This window comes from Eurypyga helias, unplaced genomic scaffold, assembly GCF_000690775.1.
Source record: "Eurypyga helias isolate BGI_N326 unplaced genomic scaffold, ASM69077v1 scaffold14628, whole genome shotgun sequence".
Classification (NCBI taxonomy): domain Eukaryota; kingdom Metazoa; phylum Chordata; class Aves; order Eurypygiformes; family Eurypygidae; genus Eurypyga; species Eurypyga helias.
In genome coordinates this window covers 1-19,713 of record NW_010266400.1, presented here as the reverse complement: position 1 = coordinate 19,713, position 19,713 = coordinate 1, and the positions used below count along the sequence as shown (strand labels likewise).

Genomic DNA, 19,713 nt, shown 5'->3' with positions numbered 1-19,713 from the left:
ACTCGTCCTGCCGGCCACTTTGTTCCTGATGCAGGCCATGATGCCACTGGCCTTCTTAGGCACCTGGGCACACTGCCAGCTCCTAGTCTGACAGCCGTTGAACCAACACCCCCAGGACCTTTTCTACTGGACAGCTTTCCAGCCACTCATCCCCCAGCCTGTAGCACTGCGGGGAGTTGTTTTTCACATGAAATTGGCCTCAGCCCATTGATCCAGCCTGTCCAGATCCCTCTGCAGAGCCTTCCTACCTTCAGGCTGATCAACACTCCCACCTAACTTGGTGTCAACTGCAAACTTACTGAGGGTGAAGTCAATCCCCTCTTCTAGATAACTGATAAAGACATACAATAGAACTGAGCCCTGGGGAACACCACTTGTGACTGGTCACCAACTGGATTGAACTCCATTCACCACAACTCTTTGAGCTCAGCCATCCAGCCAGTTTTTTTATCCCACAAACTGTGCGCCCATCCCAACACTCCCACCTAACTTGGTGTCAACTGCAAACTTACTGAGGGTGAAGTCAATCCCCTCTTCTAGATAACTGATAAAGACATACAATAGAACTGAGCCCTGGGGAACACCACTTGTGACTGGTCACCAACTGGATTGAACTCCATTCACCACAACTCTTTGAGCTCAGCCATCCAGCCAGTTTTTTTATCCCACAAACTGTGCGCCCATCCAGTCATGAGCAGCCAGTTTCTCCAGGAGAATACTGTGGGAAGCCATTTCAAAGGCTTTACTGAAGTCCAGACAGACTACATCCACAGCCTTTCCCTCATCCACTAAGCATGGATGATCTCCTTGTCATAGGAGATGAGGTTCGTCATGCAACACCTGCCTTTCATAAACCCATTCTGACTGGGTCTGATCACCTGGTTGGTCTGTACGTGCCATGTGATGGCACTCAAGATGATCTGCTCCATAACGTTCCCCAGCAGACTGACAGGCCTGATGTTGAACTTCATCTACTTGAGCAAACACAAGTCCACAAACACTAAAGAGAAAAGCAGGTAACTGCATTCCAAATTGTCAAAGAGAAGAAAGTAGAAAAACCTCACTCAGATGGCAAGACTTGAATCTGATTGCATTTTCTCATAAAAACATCCCAAGTTCATGACAGCACTTTACTGACCAAGTCAGGTAATTCCACTTATTTTACAATACTCAGAGAGAATAAACAGTACTTACGTAATTAGCTTTTGGCTTTTTTGCGACTTGCTGATTTCTGTTCTTGCCATTTGTGGGAGAATGTTTTCGTTTCTGTTTACAAGAAGCAGCTTTAAAAATCAAGGCAGAAAAGAATTATTTGCGGTTTTGGGGTGAACTTCATGAAAGGTCATTCAAACCAACACTACAGTAGCTACTTATTAACTGCACAAGATATTTAGCAGTCACCACAACAGTTTCCTATTATAGTCAAGATACATTGAAACTTCAAGCAAAGCAGCTGCTTGAAAGTACATGTTTATTTACCTCTAAGTTTTCTAAGTAGTTTGGCAATTAATCAAGCAATTACTTCTCATGTAGCAACTGAAATAGCTTTTTTTTTAAAAAAATAATTGCCAAGTGTCAGGCTGACTGCTTTTGGAAAGATGGCATTTAATCAAGGCTGAATCCCAATCCCAAATTGGAATATGTATATCACTGCCAATCTGGAAGTGCTGATGACTGATTTCTAGCTCAGGCACACACCACAGAGGTTACAGACAAACAGTTTTCAACATTAAATCGAAATGTCTGAAACAAAACTACTCATATTAAGCCGGTGACAACTAAGTATCAGTGGTATTACATTACATGACTTATGAATAGTTCACATGAGCCAGAACTTTGAGTATCTTTGGGCCCTGGCAATTATCAAGAGATTATCATCTTAATACTGAGACCTGCCCCGTCAGGTGCATTTTCTGACTGCCACCACACGCAGCTTGTGAAGGCAAACACACAGTACCACTAATTCTACATACTAGTTTTGCTTGAAAGAGCAACTGTTACCAAACCAAATTATTCCAAAAATTCCTAGTCCATGGTCTGAAATAGTACTGCAAATTAAATCTTTTTTGGACGAAAAACTGCCTGCAGAGCTCTGATGTCCAATACTAGCATCTCTGGCCAGATTGCCAAAGGAGACCAGTGAGCAAGCACACACACACACACACAAAGCACGCTTGCTTTCCAATCCAAGAGTGCCTAGATGATTAAAATAGTTTTAGTTGTGGAAAATTAAGCAGGCACATCTTTGCATAAAAAGGCATTTTGTGTGGAAGTACTTTCAAACAGATTTTCTGCTAGACTGATTCACTCTTTCTGACATCAGCGATGTGACATATATAATCATTAAAACATCCCAAAGGCAGAAACGTGAAGCATCAGCAAATCTTCCTTAATGAAGGATCTGGCAAGAGATATGACTTAAGATTCTTTTTGAAGCATATGTATCTCTATATATAGGTATAAAACATGCAAGAGGCACAGTTGAAAGCATCCAGAGAATGTACCAATGGAGCGGAGGCAGCTCTCCTTCACCATTCAGACCTTGACCTTGCTGCCCAAGAACCTCATTTAAACAATATTGCCAGGAAAAGCCACGCTACTTAGCTTGAGTCTGAGAAACGTGCGTTTGTCTTGATATCAAAGGTAAGGGCTGACCAGGCAGCTGTTGGGTAAAGCACTAGAAGTCATGGAGGCCTCATGCTATTACTGCATAAGCTCAATTAAAACTGCATTCAGGGTGGATAATTATGAACACAAACAGTGACCCTGCAAACCTCTTTACCCTAAAAATATACATGGGCTCCATATAAGAGTATTTCAAAGATACCCCTGCTTTGAAGTCATGAGCTGAGCATTCAACAGTCTTCGAAGTAAGCCTGATTGTGAGCAAGTTCAGAGGCAATTAAACTCTAGCAAAGGATCTGGATAACCATGGTCTCAGAAACCTATTGACACATTTAGAAATCAACCTGTGATCTTCTGAAACCCACCACACCTGCAAATGACGACAACTCCCAACTTTCTGAAGACATTCACTTTGCAGGTACATTTAACTATTCCTGGGTTAAGGGAGTGTACAGCTGAGGGGATGAAGAAACTAATACTGGTAGACAGGAACTATCCTTAGAGTGGAGGCAGGGCACACCAGGCAGACCTTCCAGAGAAATCCTCGTTCTTTCTATAAATTTTATGATTAGTGGGCCATGAGAACAGCAGCTCCAGGGTTCCAAAATTTAGAAGAGCATTTCTAATTAGTTCCACTGTTATTTGCTGCTACCACTACAAAAAACCAAACCCATCTTATTACTGTGACTTCCCCCACCATTACAAACAAACCAGTCATTTCTGCTTGTTCACTAAGCAGTGAACATCTGAGGTGTTTACATGAGGGCTCAGCTCAGAAGCACCCTCACCGATTTCATGGTTTTCAAAACGTACAGAAAACACCAGAAACAAACCACAAGCAGCAGGTATTACCGCAACGTCTGTCTTTCATACACATATTTTTAGTGCGTCACACATCAAACCTTCATACCTCTAAGCCAACTGCAATGCTTGTTGTTTTAGCTACATACAAATATTGATTTCAAGATGTAAACTTAAGTTGTTGTCATTTTGAAAGGACAGAAAAATTGGAGGATAACTCGGCCACCCTATTTTTGCAAAGCCATGCTTCACAAAACTGCGTCATGTCCCTGACCTCTCACACAGTCAACACTTCAAAACAAGCAAAGCGTATTGACATAAACAAGCAGATGTTCAGTAATGTCTCCATTCTTAAAAAATGTGTCAAAATGAGGTGATTTATACTGTCACTTTCAGGCGTGCTTACTCCTAACTAAGTATTTTATACAACAGCTGTGATCAGCGAGAATTTTGCTGCCAAGAAGATTTTTCCGTGGGCTCATACTGAAACGATGTGAAATAGCATTCTTCGATCAACACAAAAATGGCCAAAAGGCAGGGCCTGCATACCAGAAATCAAAGTGGTTAACTTTGAACGCTGTGAACAGCAACAACGTTTAAGGGTACATATTAGCTTAAGTTTTTTTAAATTAATCAAAACCCTTGAAAAGTAATCATAGTCTTCCAGGAAGGGATTTTCCAAGATCAGCAGCACTCAGAAGTAGTGTGTCCCTCAAAAATATGACGGCTTTAGTTTTCTACTGCCAGCAACCAAGAAGTCGCATCTATAGAATCTGATCATGTACACAGTGATAACCTCAAAATGTTTGTCTGGTTGGGTAAAAAAACCCAAACAAAACACAAAAGAAACCCTTCATTAAAGTTAGCCCAATGTTTTAAAGCTTTCCAATAACTGTTTAAAAAAAAAAGAAAATCTTATAAGCTGTATAAAAAAAATCAGAAGATTAACACACAAACACAACAGGGGGAACAGAATTCCCAAAACATCTACTTTAGAAAGAGAATAAAACTCTTCTCCCTCAAAACATGAGCCTCCTAGACATATTGCTTCCAAATCCATAGGATGCTGCATGAAAAGACACATGAACCACTTACAACAATTGAAATAATCAAGAGTGATCATAATTAGTTTTTTCCACCATATCCAAACCCTGAAGATCTCTCAGGAAAACTGTGGACAACTGAACTACAAACAGACGGAGACTGCTGAAAAGGATCAGCTTTTTATAATGACATTAATCTCCATACCAACCTTCCACTCTTCCCCCACCAACCCCAGTAAGTTAGTCAAATAGATGAATATGAGACAAGAGATTTAACCCTGGACTTAGGTGATGTCAAGAAACAAACCCAAAGCCCAAGAACGAGGAAATGCTTAACACTTTTTACACACTCCCACATCATGTGTTGAGTTTTCTGGTTTGGGATTTTGTTTGTTTGTTGTGATAACAGCATGAAACTACACAAATTCAAACACAGAACAGAAAAACCTAAATAAGCTCTGAAGGTTCAAAGACATGGCTTGGGGAATGTTTTGCTAGAGAAGAGTGAGGATTTGTCTAATGTTTAAGATTAAAAGTTCTTATTCAGAATTACAAGCAAGTCTTGAAGTCAACATGAAGAGAAAATGGTGATGGGCCTTGACACAAACAATATATAGTTATGAGTGGCTACATACTCCACTATATTTTTTCCATACCACCAGATTTCTCTCCTACAACATTTAGAATTACTATTGCTAACTCACTGCTATTTGCCTCAACTTCTGGGCAGAAGGAACCAGCAAGAACAGAAATCACTTAAGGACCCACACATAAATCAATCCTGAACAAATTCCCCTTTTTTGTTCTACCTCTGGATTCTGGTCCATTTCTTTTCATCCTTCCCCTTGCAAAGCCTGTAATTTCAGTTTTGTGTTATGAAAACAAACAAAAACAATACCATAACTTTTAGCATATCATTTACCACTTTTTAAATATCTCCCAACCAAGTTGACTTCACTGAATTAGCTACAGCTTCTGAAGTTTGTTTTTTGGGATTTTTTGTTAAACCTACCTTTGTCATTGAACTTCAAACCAGCAGCTACTGCTTCATCCATCGTGTGTGCTGATTCTATCAACTGAAAGAAAAAAAGAGAGTCAACTGCTAATAGTGAGATTTAACCCAGCTGAACAGAAGACAATGACACATCAGCATAACTGAAATGCACTTTAAAATATGCTCCAGAAATACATGTATTCTAAAATCCACGAACAAAATGAACAATCTCAAATTAACTAGAACTAGATGGAACACATAAGCTGTATTTGGAAACACTTTAAAAAAAAATATTGGAAAACATTTTTAATACAATCTCATTTATTATTGCTTTTTTCCCTACTTCACAAACATACCCTGCAAGTTTACTTAAAAACTTTTTTCCTAGAACTATTCAATGTTACTATCATAAAACCAGATGATCTAAAAAACTGATTTCCGGACTTAATGTCTGCACACTGTTCTGTCACACTAGTAGACCTTCTGAAAGTACATCTGTGAAATTTGTAACATGCCGCAAGGTTTATCTTTCTCCATCCACATGTAATCTCAGAACAGATAATTTTTACAGATTAACTGGATGTTGAGACTTTCAGAATGCTTTCTGCAAGCAAGATAACTGCAGCAGAAGCAAGTTTCCTAGAAGTGACAAATAACAAGAAACACAAAAAAATTAAGTTACAAGGAAACCTGATTCCCAAGTATCTGTCAACATTTGTAAACAGCATCTTACAATTTCGCTACAAGCACCCAATTTCTTTTTCAAAAGGCTCATGATGCTTCCTTAGCAGCCTTCATTGGTTGCATAAGGTTTGTCAGGACAGACTGTTCTAAATCCTTCATGAACAAACAATAGGTTTGCCTAATATTCTTCCATCTTCCTTCAAAAATGTTGTGGCTACATAACTGCAGACAAAAATTTGCACAGCCTCTACATATTACAAGATTCTACTGATAGAGGAGTTACCTCACTCTCCTGAGAATAAATACCAACAGCACTATGTACCACTGAGTAGTGAAAAACACCACTGAAGTCACAAAACAGTAGTCAGACACACCACGCATCATTTCTAGATAGTTTCTAAGTTATGATGAATTGTTGCCACTCTTTGGTTTAAACACATTCTATGTGGCCAAAAATTGAAAACACATTCTGGATATCTACGATGTTAAAATATCCAGGAGAAAAAACTCCAAAACTGGTCTTTGCAAGACATTCTGCCTAAAGTAGAAAGCCTAAACATAAAGTTTGATCCACTGGGAAAAACAGACTAGTAAAATTTTTATATTTCTTCAATTACATTCCTACAACCAGGTAATTTCGAGTAATTTAAACACATTTACCTCTGAAAACTAAAGCTAGTAAAAACCTAGATACATAACAGCACTGAAAATTAGCCTTGCTAATAATAGATTTTACTGTCCTGAAGATATTTTACTGTACTAAGTTACCATAATGTTACCATAGATTTATACTGTACATTGGACAATGGCCAAGAGTATCTCAGGCTCACATGTCAGCATAATCAGAACATATTACACTACGTTCAAACCTACTCTCTTTTTGCCTCACTGGAAGTACTAATGGAATGAATATTAAACTTCATCATGCAACGGTGCAAGGCTTCAATGACTGGAGAAGGTGGCAGTGATTGTGCTCATTCTGCATTCAGTCAGTTAGCTGTACCCCAACAACAGCAGTTTTCAATAGTCATCAACAAAGACAGTGATAACTAAGATTAAACGTCACAAAAGAAAAATACAAAAAATGTCAAGAAACTGGAATTCACTGTTGCTGAGTTGATCTAAACTTTTTTTTTACATATATATATGTATACATATAGAGTGTGTGCATACATATTAATTTTTAAACATATATGTATGTGTATGTATGCACGCATATATAGAAACATTACCTGGCTGTAGTTCTGCTAAAACACATTACTTTCATACACCCTTTTGCTAATAATATTAAGGCTGTTCCCTCTACTAAGGACAGAGGCTTGGGAACACTGCCTGCAAAGTAGTCACTGAAATAAATCGAAAGAACAGAGCATTATTACTTGTAGTAAGTCTCGGTCACTTCTTTGGGGAAAAAGTTCCTTCAGTGTTTGTAGCTTCGCGCCTCTGATGTCTTTCTCTACACTCTTCTTCACTGCTGCCGGCTGATCCCCACCGTTTACATACGCCAGCTGGGGTAGCTGACTGTCAGGCTGTTCATCATCATCAGACTGTTCAGAGCTACAATGTATGGGGGAAGAGAAAGAATTAAAATTTATTTTTCCTTATGAATGTTTTACTCTACCAGAACATTACGGTAAACCAAACCCAACGGGATCACATGGAATGTGTTTCCATGCATTCAATAATGCTGAGTCAGCTTGTACCCCAAATGATACCTCCTATTCAGGAAGAAATAAAGCATATAAGATTAAGCAGTCTCTTCTGTTTGCAGCAAACATTTCAAATTAGCAAAGGAAAGAAGAAAGGAGGAACAGACAAGGGAAATAACGTAACTTGCCCACATATTGTGCTATAAAAGTTTACCTGCCAATTTAGCGACAACCATCTTAACACATTTCATCATTTCAGCTCCCTGAATTATATCAGACGATCTCAGGTTTGTCTCAAACAGTCTTGCTAGTATTTATTTGCCCAACAGATAAACAAATGTGAATAGGTTCTTTGTAAAACACTTTTCAGGTGCAGTATTATCTCTGTCCTATTTCTCAGCTCACTGAGAAAAAAAAAAATCCAAAGATCCTCATGCAGCATCTTAAACATCAAAACATAGGAAGAACCTTTCTGAAATTAAGTCCAATCCTGAGTTAAAAGGAAGATTTATTATTACGGCTAACCTGCAGAAAAAGTAATCACTGTATATTTTTCACAATATTCAGTTGCACAAATAAGACTGAATGTAAGCACAAGTCTCCCATCCTACTGCCCTCCACAGACACAAAAATGTCCTTTCCTGAATGAAAATTGATTGAATTGGCTCGAGTTTGCCATTTCATTGCTTCACCATGAGAAACACTTGTCTACAGGTTTCTCTACACAGATACAGGTAAAAGACCAAAAAGAAACCTGTTTTTCCTGCCTATATTTTTCTTCAGAAGTTGCAACAGGTACACTGCAATACAACTCTGAAAGAAAATAGTAACATGCCACTTGTGTAAAAGATACACACTATTTTGAGGCAAATGTTCATCAAATAATCCTTTTCTCCCTATCCTGTTCAAAAGGCATACACAGCCACACCGACTCTTTGGTTGTGCCTCTTAGAGTAAAAAAAAAAAAAAAGAAAAAAATTCTCAAAAAGTAACTCAAATTCCTCTTCAATGCACCAAGCCATCTAGTTGTAAGCTTCAGAAGGTGAAACCAGCATCCACTTTAAAAAAAGTCTTCATGAAATGGCATATTAAAAATCTATTAGCATATTTCAGATCTTTTTGCCTTGATAAAGAAAAGTAGCTTCTTTATAAACTGCATTCAAAAAAGAAAAATCAATCCAAATGGAAATGGTTACACTGCGATTGCCCTATTCTTTCCTACTGGGGATTAACATCTAGAGAGTTGTCAACAGAGCCAGAGTTGCACTCATCGTAAACCTTATCCTCTCTGTATAATCACATTCCTATCAAGCATGAAGAAACACTCAATTAACCGCTCAGTAAGTATGACTCCAACCCACAAAACCTTGTGTCAGAGTTCTGCTATTTTCTAGCAGAGTCCAGACAGCAACTCTGGGAGCGAAGCTTGCAGCACGCCTCCTTTTGGTAAAGAGGTGTTTTCTGCTTTGCACTTTCTGCTATCTGCTCTGTCCCTTATTTAGGTTAAGGAGGACGGGGATATCAAGCACAAAAAAAAAAAATTACCACAAAACCCCCAAACACTAGGTAAGACGTGCACTAAAACGCACAGTGCCAAGACACTGGGTTCTGTGCACAGCCAAGCCAAGTTCAGCACAAGCCAGCGCTCATAAGCCTGGCCAGATCCAAGCAAACTCCTGCCACTCTCTCAACTCATTTATTAGCTCAGCCAGAACACCACTTGTGAGACAACTTAGTGGGTTCAGTACACACTGATTAGCACCTGAGCCAACACACTGTGCCAAAGTGCCAGGCGCCAGGGTGCCTGGTGTGTAATAGACCAGTGACTATACGGGAATAACAAAGAGCACAAAAGGATGTGGGCTATGGTCATCAATCCCACTATGAACCACTTTGCTGTCCGTCTCTCACTCCCAATAATCAGTATACAGTATAGAAATAGCAATCTGTGGCTCTGCAAGTTGGATCCTGCATGGCTTATTAGTGTCAGCTCCGCATGGTATAAAACTGCTTGTACTCCTCCCAGATGGGTTGATCCCAGAAACAGTGTAACAATGTTTACACAGCACTGCAAACAAGAAAATTTGGTGCATGCAACCAGCTTGCCATCTCTGTACCCTTGGCACAATCTACAACTTAAAACCATACACAGAAACAGGAGTTCACTCTGCTAACTACAAATGCTTTTTTTCTTACCAAGTATCTGTCCTAAGTTGAAACTCTGGGGAAGATGCATTAAAAATAATTCAAGAATTTCAGATCGCAGCAACAGGGAAAAGCATTGCTTCATTTCTGCTGACAAGCTCCAATAACTCCATGCTCTGCGTAAGGACTGAAAATCTGACAACAGACTACGCCTGTTAAGGTTGCTATTCCCATAAAAGCTTTCCACAGATTAGTTCAGCCAGAATACCAAAAAAGGAGGTTAAGCCACCTTCTTTTGCTTAGCACAAGGATATATATGGGGCACAGAATTACCCCATCTTGGTCACGCAGATGTGTAACTAGCAGGTAATCAATGGCAGGAATTTCTTTAAACCATTCCAACTGGTTGTGCGAGGTGTTTGTCTACATCTTATCTCTCCTACCCTCTCAATGCTGCCTTTTCAGTGCCCACACAAGTGACTCTTGCCTACTATCCTCTCTCGGCTTATTCAAAATTATAAATTTCCAAATCACTAAAGCAAAAAATTCACTAAGCATGGCAAACTAATTCTCAACTCAACTCTTACACTACACACTGAAGCTCTATTTGCTTTCCTATCCATTATTGGCTACATTAAAATAAAAACAAGCCAACACCAACTCCAACCTAGTTAAAAACTATAGTTTATAGTTTTATGGTTAAGCTTTCAAATGCCATTAAAAGGATTTCAGAGGGGCAAACGCACAAATATATAATGAACATCACACATCTCATTCAACACCACAGAACTCCCTCCCTTTGTCTTCTCTGAGAAAATGGCTTAAGAGCTGGATCCTTCTTCCCTGAAAATCCAGTAAAGTTTATTTAGGGCCAAGTAAATCACAAACTAGTACACCAGAACCTAGCCTCTGACATTCAGTTCAGTATTTCAGTTTAGAACATCACACAAGAGAAAAGTGGCTTAAAGCATACATTACGACCACGTCTCCCTGTGAAACTTTCTTCTTTTTTGCAGTACTGAAGTTTCTCAGTTCGTCATCTTCGCTGTCTGAAGACACCTCTAGGAACTGCACCCCTCTTCGGTGCCTGAAATATGGTCGTTTCCTTGTCATCTTGCCTTCAGGAGTTTCTGGGATGGCAGAGTACCCTGTGCAAGCCATTTCAACAGCAGAAAAGACAGGAGACAATTATTTAGGACTTCAAATACTTATCAGTACTACGAGCATCAGACAGCTATGATGTCTTCCTTATGCACAGCAACCATTTAAACAGAACTCACCACCTTATGCATGAAAAAATTCTTGTAAGCTGTATTGTTTAGAGCGGTAACTTAGCTGGCAAAAATAGCCTCAGCCCTCTTGCATCAAACAATTTTTATACCACAAAATTTAAGAGATAATGTATTTTAGGTTAATAACTACTTATAAACATATTTTTGTTTCTGGAAAAATTAATAATCAGTAAAATCCTCTGAACTCTCTCCAGGCTGATCAGGACATGGATAGAAACACACTGATGTATCTGATGGCTGATTTATGATATACTTGTCTTGATAGGTTTTCAGAATGGGAACGTCAGTGATTTACTGCAGAAAATTAGGGAGTCACACTGAGGAACTTGACAGGTAAACTTCAACTGTCTATAGAGATACAGTCTATTTAGCCAGTCTTTTCCACATTATGCTCCAGACAATTGTTAACAAGGAAACTCAGCATATGGAAGGATGCTTCATGTTACATATGAAGCATCAGGATATACAGAACCTATAGATAATCAGGATACATCACTGTGAAGAGGTCTCATGAATCATATGCTACCTTCAATGACATTTGCAAAACTGACCCACTATGCGTGCATTAGCATGTATTAACTTTTCAGTTCTGAACATGCTTGTACAACTACCAAAAGCATAAGCAGCCAGTCTATTCACGTAATTCCTGAATTAGTCATGAATAATGCATGGCTAAGTCCCCCTATATCAGCCGCACCTGCAACTAGCTCCATGTACATATCTAGATGGGGCAAACATGACCACACAGGGGAATCTACACAAAACCTGACATTCACAAAACAGGGCTTGAATCTGAAGTGGAGAGAGGATTAGAACGCTGCAAAACAAACCCAAACCCCCTATGCTTTATTAGACTTTGCCCTGTCACGCTATTTCAGCATAGTACCAAATGAAACGAAGGCACAGTATACTCTAACTGCATATATTGTGTATTTCAAGGTGGTTCTAACTAAAACTCTGATGCTCCCATATAAGCAAGGTAAAATACATGGTGACATCCGCTGCCTACGGAGGCTAGAACTGTTCTACTACCATCTTTAGAAAACTCTAAGGGAAAAAAAACAATTTTTACTTGATACACGTGGACATGAATGTGCATCTTCTAGCTCTTCTGTCTTTCAACCTGCATTAAACAGAACTAAATACTTGGACGTAATCACCACCTCCTAAGTCTGCTATTTCGTGTCAGCAATGGAAGAAAAGCACTCAAGGCATTTCACAAAAGGTATGAGCCAACAATCGTAGGGGAGCCTGACCCAGTGCGGCAGTCCCACACATACAAGTCTTCATTCTTGTCTACCACTTTACCATTTTTACAGCCAGTGCTGGAACAAGAATAGTTGGTAAACCAAGCAATTTTGTTTAAGACCAGACAAATTATGGACCCCAGAGGCGTATGACTGAAGAGAGGGAGAAGAATGCACAGCACAGAGAGCATTTTCTGTATAAAAGTAATCTTGCAGAAAATAACTCACTGTGGCAGCATTTGATGGAAACAAAGATAAATCTTAAAAATACACGCAATTTACTGTCGTGGGAAACTACCAGGTACTGGCTTTGAAAGGGAAAGGTACCCAATAAACTAAAATAATATGGGACCAAATGTTACATAGCACACTACTGAAAAGGAAGAAAAGAACTTGAAAATGGATTTTTAACACTGCTTAAAGGGATTGAAAGTGACCTTAACTCAAACTTCTTTAATATTCATGAGGACATGTAAATAAGGGTTCAATGACAGTTCAAAAAAGCAGTCGTTCAAGACTTAAGTCTTCAGATGACCTTAGCTATGCAAAGGAAATATCCCATCAAATATACGAAACAGTCATCTAACCAGGCATTAGTCCATCAGTTTGGAAACAGAGGAATGAGAAGGAAGAACACATTGTTATCTCAGCTTTCAATTCACAAAAGACGACCACAGTTTGTCAGAGAGTTAATTACAACAAGTAAGAATAGTCTCGATTTGGCATCCTGTTTCAAAGATACCTGTGTAATAATTTTATCTAAAAACCTGCCATTTCCGTATTTATTACTGACCAGGTATCATGGTTTAATCCCACCCGGCAATTAAGCACCACACAGCTGCTTGCTCACTCACTCCCCCCACTGGGACGGGGAGAGAGTCAGGAGAGTAAGTGAGAAAACTCATGGGCTGAGACCGCCTGGTCCACCTCTGGCTTCCCAGGCTGCTTCAACTTCTTGCTGGCTCATCCTCTGGTACCACCAATTCCCTACGCAGGGGCTGCACAGGGGGTGGCACCACAGACACACAGACCTCTGCAGCCCATGCTGGCTGTCACTGGATTTTCCATGCACTTTGGTCCCCCCAGTTGCTGGCACCCCAGTCACATGGGCCCCTGTAACCCCTGGTCCTCACTCCAGTTGCTGGCACTTAAGACCCCCATGCACACAGGACTCATTCCCCTCACCCAGGAAAGTAGCCAGAAGAGGATTTTAATGAGAAGATGGAACTAATTATGGTGATCACGAACAGGGCATAACCAGACAACTATACTGACCTGTCTACGTCTAACAGACCCGTTATCCTCTTATCCCTCTATTTTCCCCATACTTGTTCTTCAAACCACTCTGACCTCGCCTCTTAAAACATCCCATAGCAAGTTTTGTACAAACCTATAAAGCTCTTACTTGCATCTAGACAGCAACCTCTCCCAGTCTGAACAGTGCTCCCAGCTGCATTGCTGTTGGCTCACAGTGATGAGTATCACCCTCAACTCATGGGGCTGATGGCACCCCCAACCCTGCGCCATGACAGCCACAGGAGAAGCCAAGGCAGGAGCTTTGAATCACCAGTAAGACACAGACCAAAACAATCACAGAAGGAAGGTGCAGGAGAGACAGCTACAAAACTTCCAGGAGTGTTGAATTTTAATGACAGAACTGCCAATGTAAGACCTCATATAAAATGATTTCTCATCCTCATAATGCACACATAGCATCACAGGCACCCTCTCCCCTCTCAAGCACCCATCCTTTCTTGAAACTCACATGCCTGTAATCCAAAAACCACAGGTACTGCTTTCTCAGCTGCTAAGTCTGAAACTATAACTGCAGCTGGAAATGTAGTTTCTTTTGCCTCTGTTCCCTAACACAGACACTTGCTGAGTCAAGTTACTACAGAGCATCATGCCAGTTTTCAAAGCTGATTTGCCAGCAGAGACTAGACACAGAAGAGGCAGGAGTAAATTAATCTGATAGTCAAATACAGAAATCAGCTACATGGTGTCTAATTCCTTTGGCTGTGATAAATGGCCTCAATTTTAATTGAGTCATAAAAGTCTAAACCTTTCCTATCCCTTTCAAAATATGAGAGAGGATTATGGTAATGATTTTTAGAAGAGGTAAAAGTCTGGCTTTGCGAAGTAATCTTGTTATCTTGAAAAGCCCATACACACATAAACTTAGAGAGGCCTAAAAATTACTAGTTCTACAGGAGTAACGTACTGTCCCAAAACAGGACTCCCTGCAACCAAGACCAACGTGTTGGCAGTAGGTACCACTGAGGAACTTTCTTCTTCTACCTATCCATGTTTGGAAGGAGACATGTTGTCCTTGACACAGTTGCTTTGCTTTATCTGAAAGCCTTGTAACTTTTAAGATGAATAGAGGAGAAGAGCAAGAGGCACCTTTGGAAATGTATCAAACACTTTTATTAGATTTAAACAAAGATGCAGGCAAATTTATTTCAGCAATTCCTCTCCAGCATGGAAAAATAAAGCAGAAAAATTCTAAAGTTGGTCTAGCCGAGCAAAGGCTATCACATTAGGACAGAAACATGAGCTGCTTAAAAAGACGTGAATGGAAATACCAAAACAGGTCTATATGAAATGTGAGACGTTCACATCTCTACTGAAGTAACAGAAATATCAAGCCAGTTTTCATGATCTTCGCGTTGTAGGTTAGACCTTATTCCAAACATACTCCGGCAAGCAGCATGACACACAAACGACAGACACTCATGACAGCTTTTCTCAGAAGCATCTCTACTGGATTTTTTTTTTTAAACAAGGACAGTTTACAAAAAATAACAGTCTTAAAGATAATTTTATTTTTTACAATATAAACCTTGGAAAAGGTTTAGATTTAAATAAAGAGTATTTACTGTTTCACTTGGTGACTTCTCAATTTATTTTTTCTTTAAATAGCCATCACCGTGTTAATGACAACTCCTAACTCCTGTATCCATGAAATACTGATTTGCCTGGAAAAAGCATTCTCCCTCTCAAAAAAAAAAAAAAAAAAAAAAAAAAAAATAAAAAAAAAAAAATCCTTCTCAAAATCGATTTTGCTGGAAAAAAAAATCCCCCCCCAAAAAAAAAAAAAAAAAAAAAAAAAAAAAAAATTAAAAAAAAAAAATCCTTCTCCCCTTTCTTCACGTATTCCACCGAACAGAATCCCTTATTAATGGGGGAGTGGGGGAGAAGAGAATGAAAATCACATATGAAATAAGGAATCCTCATATTTACAGAATATTATAACCTTGTAGAGTAGTAACAGATTAAATAGTTATTGCCACAGCATGTAATTACTAGAGGCTGATTTTCCTGATTACAGGCAATGAAGAGATTTCCTGATTATAGGCGATTCCTATTAGGGAATTCCTGCAATCATATGACCAGTGTTTGACACTGAGGCCAGAAATAAAAAAAACCCAGAAGTATCCCCAACTGGAGATGTAAATAACAAACAAATCCCAACAACTGAGATTTGTTGTCATACAAGGAGACTCCATGAGAATAATGGAATCAAACTGTCTATGACTATAACAAAACACTGATTCTATTGTGAAGTTATGGATCAAAGCACTCCAATGCAACTGTTTGTCAGAGCAAATACTTTTAGTCAGTAAATGCATGGCTTCAACTGCTCTTGGAAAAAACTTCACCTTGAATAATTATTTTTTTGTTAAATCATACTCACTACAGTCTTTTAGGAAGCATACACAGTGCAGAGCCATAATACACCACCATGTAATTCTAAACACAACCTCCTACACAAACCATACATCACACACAGAGAAGTCAGCCTCTTGTCTCCCACATAAAAACAAACCTGAGGTAGTACTTAGAGGCTTACCACATTTACTGACACTGAACAACAAACTGTCAAATGGAAAATTATTTCCACCTAGTTCTGGAAAGCAGCATCAAATGCATGCTGCTCAAGTCTGCAAGTTAATTAATATTTCACTTTCAAAGTAGTCTTTGACTTGCTAAAATAACCCTAAATATCAGTGTTACTCTCTCTAAAGATGCTTCTTTAAAAGAAGATTTTAAAATTACATATTTCAACATATCTTCCCATGATTCCTCATAAAAGCTCACTAGGTACCACAGTCATTACTTTTTTCCAGAAATGCTTTAAGGAGTATTATATTCTACAAATGGTGACATATAAAAGACACAACTTGCTCAGATCACAAAGAAAAGTACAACTGACGAGAATAAAAAAGCAGTCCCAGATCAAGTGAATGATGTGACACTCTGAACATCATAACCTGAAAGTGCAGTCATTTGGGTTCTCTATTTGGAATTGTACAGAGAGGATATCGACAGTCAACTATCACTAATGGGATTACATATAGTAGTTTATACAACTTCTCTTTCAGTTGAAGCTTTTGTAACTGTGCTTTTTGAATACAAACCTCACTTTTAAATTAATGATTGTAATTATTCTGATTTGTAGAGTTCTAATACAGTTCTGCTCCATTTCTACAATTAGCATAATCTCACTCTTCGTACACCAGGCTGCTTACATAATTAAAAACATCTAATTGAAAAGAAGATGCTCCACTGACAGACTAATAGAAACCAAATGTGCATATTATTTAGTCATAACACTAATTTTTAAAGAAACCACTCAATGCATTTTTCCAACTCTTTAGAGAAGTGCCCTGCAGATGTAATTTGATAAATGCCCCCATAGTTGGTTTCTAACCCTCGGTTAAGTGATGTCCAGAATTACCACCTACAACTTGGCTGCAAAGTCACTGCAAGCCTACATGATTTTGAAAATACACACGTGTATGGAGACAACCAGTTCTGCTGGCCATCATACTACAAATTGCTTAGTAAAGTGTAAGGCATGCGTGCTCAACGCAAAGCAACAAGGACCATTACATACATACATACACCCAGAGTGCAGAACGACCTACCAATATTAGTTTGCTCTGGGAAAACAAACAAACAAAAAAATAGCTGAAAAGGTAATGGCGTTTCATGACAACAGACATCATCGGACTATTTTTTCCAAGATAAAGGAATTTAAGACAATGGTATCTTTTTGAGAGAGGCATACTTCAGGACACGTGACAAAACAGAAGTTAAAAAATAAGAAACCCAAAGACAAATCAAGCTCCAAAACAAGCAGCACCATTCATTACTTCACCGCCCAAGGACACCTGTGTTCAGCAACTCCCTACACTGCACAAGACCACGACTTATCACAAACAGGAAGACAACACCTGTTCCTAAGTGCACTTCCCCAAAGTGACAGGTTTTTTTATGTAATCCATTACAAAGCACACACATGCAGAAGCCACAGATAACAGTTCACTTCTTGTTCTCCCTGCCACCAAAATATCCTCTCTGCTAGAGCACAGGCTACTTAACTCCCAGACTGGCAACTCTCAAACCAAGATATCGCAGGGGGAGGGCGGCAGAAGGGAGATGTTAGTATTTTTTAAACATAAAGCACCAGTTGATACTTGAGAGGGTGGTGAGGCAGTGGCACAGGTTGCCCAGAGAAGCTGTGGATGCCCCATCCCTGGAAGTGTTCAAGGCCAGGCTGGATGAGGCTTTGAGCAACCTGGTCTAGTGGAAGGTGTCCCTGCCCATGGCAGAGGGGTTGGAACTAGATGATCTTTAAGGTTCCTTCCCACCCAAACCGTTCCATGATTTTATGATTTACTAAACGTAAATATGAAGCACTCCAGTCAACCGAAAACAACCTGCACGAAACCAAAACTCATGGAATAGTAAATAACCATCTACTATAATATTGATTTGGCTCACCTTTAAAAGAGGAACTCCTCCTTGTACATGAAAGCTTCGCTGTTATCACATAGATAAGGTACTATGATAAACTGCCTTCCATCAAGGGAAGGCTGTATGTAAAACAACGGTATTTCAACAGCAACAACCAATATTGTTGCTACATTAGTGACTAAACGCATCCTCAAAGTCTGTCTGATCTCTCCAATAACACGTGTATCTTGACATCTGTATCACAAGTTATATGAAATGTCCAAAACTTAGAAAATGATCAGCAGCAAATTATTTTTCTTTCTTATTATTCCTTTAGTAAGAAAAAAGCTACTGGTGAATGCCATTATGCAGCTGACAGCTGTTAAGTTGTTTATTAGCATTAACTGATGAAATTAAAGAGAAGCAACGCATCTCTAGTGTATCAGCCAAACAAACTAATAAATTACTACACAAACAAGTTTTTCACATGTCCATGAAAACCACAAGCTACTGCCAGAAAAGGGGACAAACAGTGCTGCGAAACTATGAACACAGTCAGCTTGTGAGAATCGGCACAGCCTTCTCAGCTCACTGCAAAACCAGGCCCAACTGAAGAGAAACTGTTTTCTTTCCTTTCAATCTTATCTGTGACATTTGACATTGAATTAGCCTAGGACTCTAGTGAAACAGTTAAGTCTATGTGGTGTTGCATTTATCAGACAACAAACATTTTTTCTTTGAAAACCCTGAGTTAATATATTAGCGTAAAATGAATGTCAGTAAAGGTGACTAATCAATAGGAAAGCTTAACATACTTTAAACATTCAAACTGTAGCTTGCTCACTCATCTGAAAAAAACCAAAAAAACCAACCCAAACACATTTCAGCTTTGGTCATCAGAAGGTTTCCAACTTGACTGTAACTGCACACGTTCAATTAGAGCAAGCACCATTACAAATAAGGATACTTTTGTGGAAATTGCTGTGAAATACACGTGCACAGGAAAGCACATTTGTGCAACAAGCAGAGGGAGGGGGAAGGCAACGATTATTTTATATTTCGAGAAATGAAGTACTTCCACTGTTCCTAGACCACAAGCAAAACACTTGACTCACCAGTTATCACTGTCACATCCGAAGCTGGAGTATCTGGCCTGTTGCTATCATCTGTAGTCTCATCCTCATCCCCTCCAGCACCACCCGCTGCCGCAGAATGAGCTGCCTGCTCCTGGGCTGCCGAAGGAGACACAGTTTCCTGCTCCGACTTTCTTCTCTTCCTCTCAAAGCGAAAGCGGTCCAAGTTGTAGAGACTCATATTCTTCAACTATCGCGCCTGTCTGGAGGCGAGAAGGCAGGCTCCACCGGGCAGCTGCTGTGGGAAAAGCCAGGCAGAGGGCAGGCCTCATCAGATACGGCTCAGAAAAACGCCGGCGAAGCGAGCGCCCCGTGAGGGAGCGGCCGGAGGGCCCCGCTGACCAGACGCTCCCGACCG

The 19,713-nt window shown here is 39.6% G+C and overlaps 1 protein-coding gene across 1 annotated transcript in view; it reads right to left on the bottom strand.

Moving 5' to 3' along the window:
• SMARCAD1 (SWI/SNF-related, matrix-associated actin-dependent regulator of chromatin, subfamily a, containing DEAD/H box 1) overlaps positions 1–19,536 on the bottom strand; it is a 44,291-nt gene extending 24,755 nt beyond the window's left edge. The window contains exons 1-5 of the mRNA XM_010157071.1: positions 19,338–19,536; positions 10,915–11,089; positions 7,527–7,704; positions 5,482–5,545; positions 1,195–1,283 (exon numbers count right to left, since the gene is read on the bottom strand). Coding sequence (XP_010155373.1) covers positions 1,195–1,283; positions 5,482–5,545; positions 7,527–7,704; positions 10,915–11,089; positions 19,338–19,536 — 705 coding nt within the window. The remainder of the gene's footprint in view (positions 1–1,194; positions 1,284–5,481; positions 5,546–7,526; positions 7,705–10,914; positions 11,090–19,337) is intronic.
• Between the last annotated feature and the right edge of the window lie 177 nt (positions 19,537–19,713).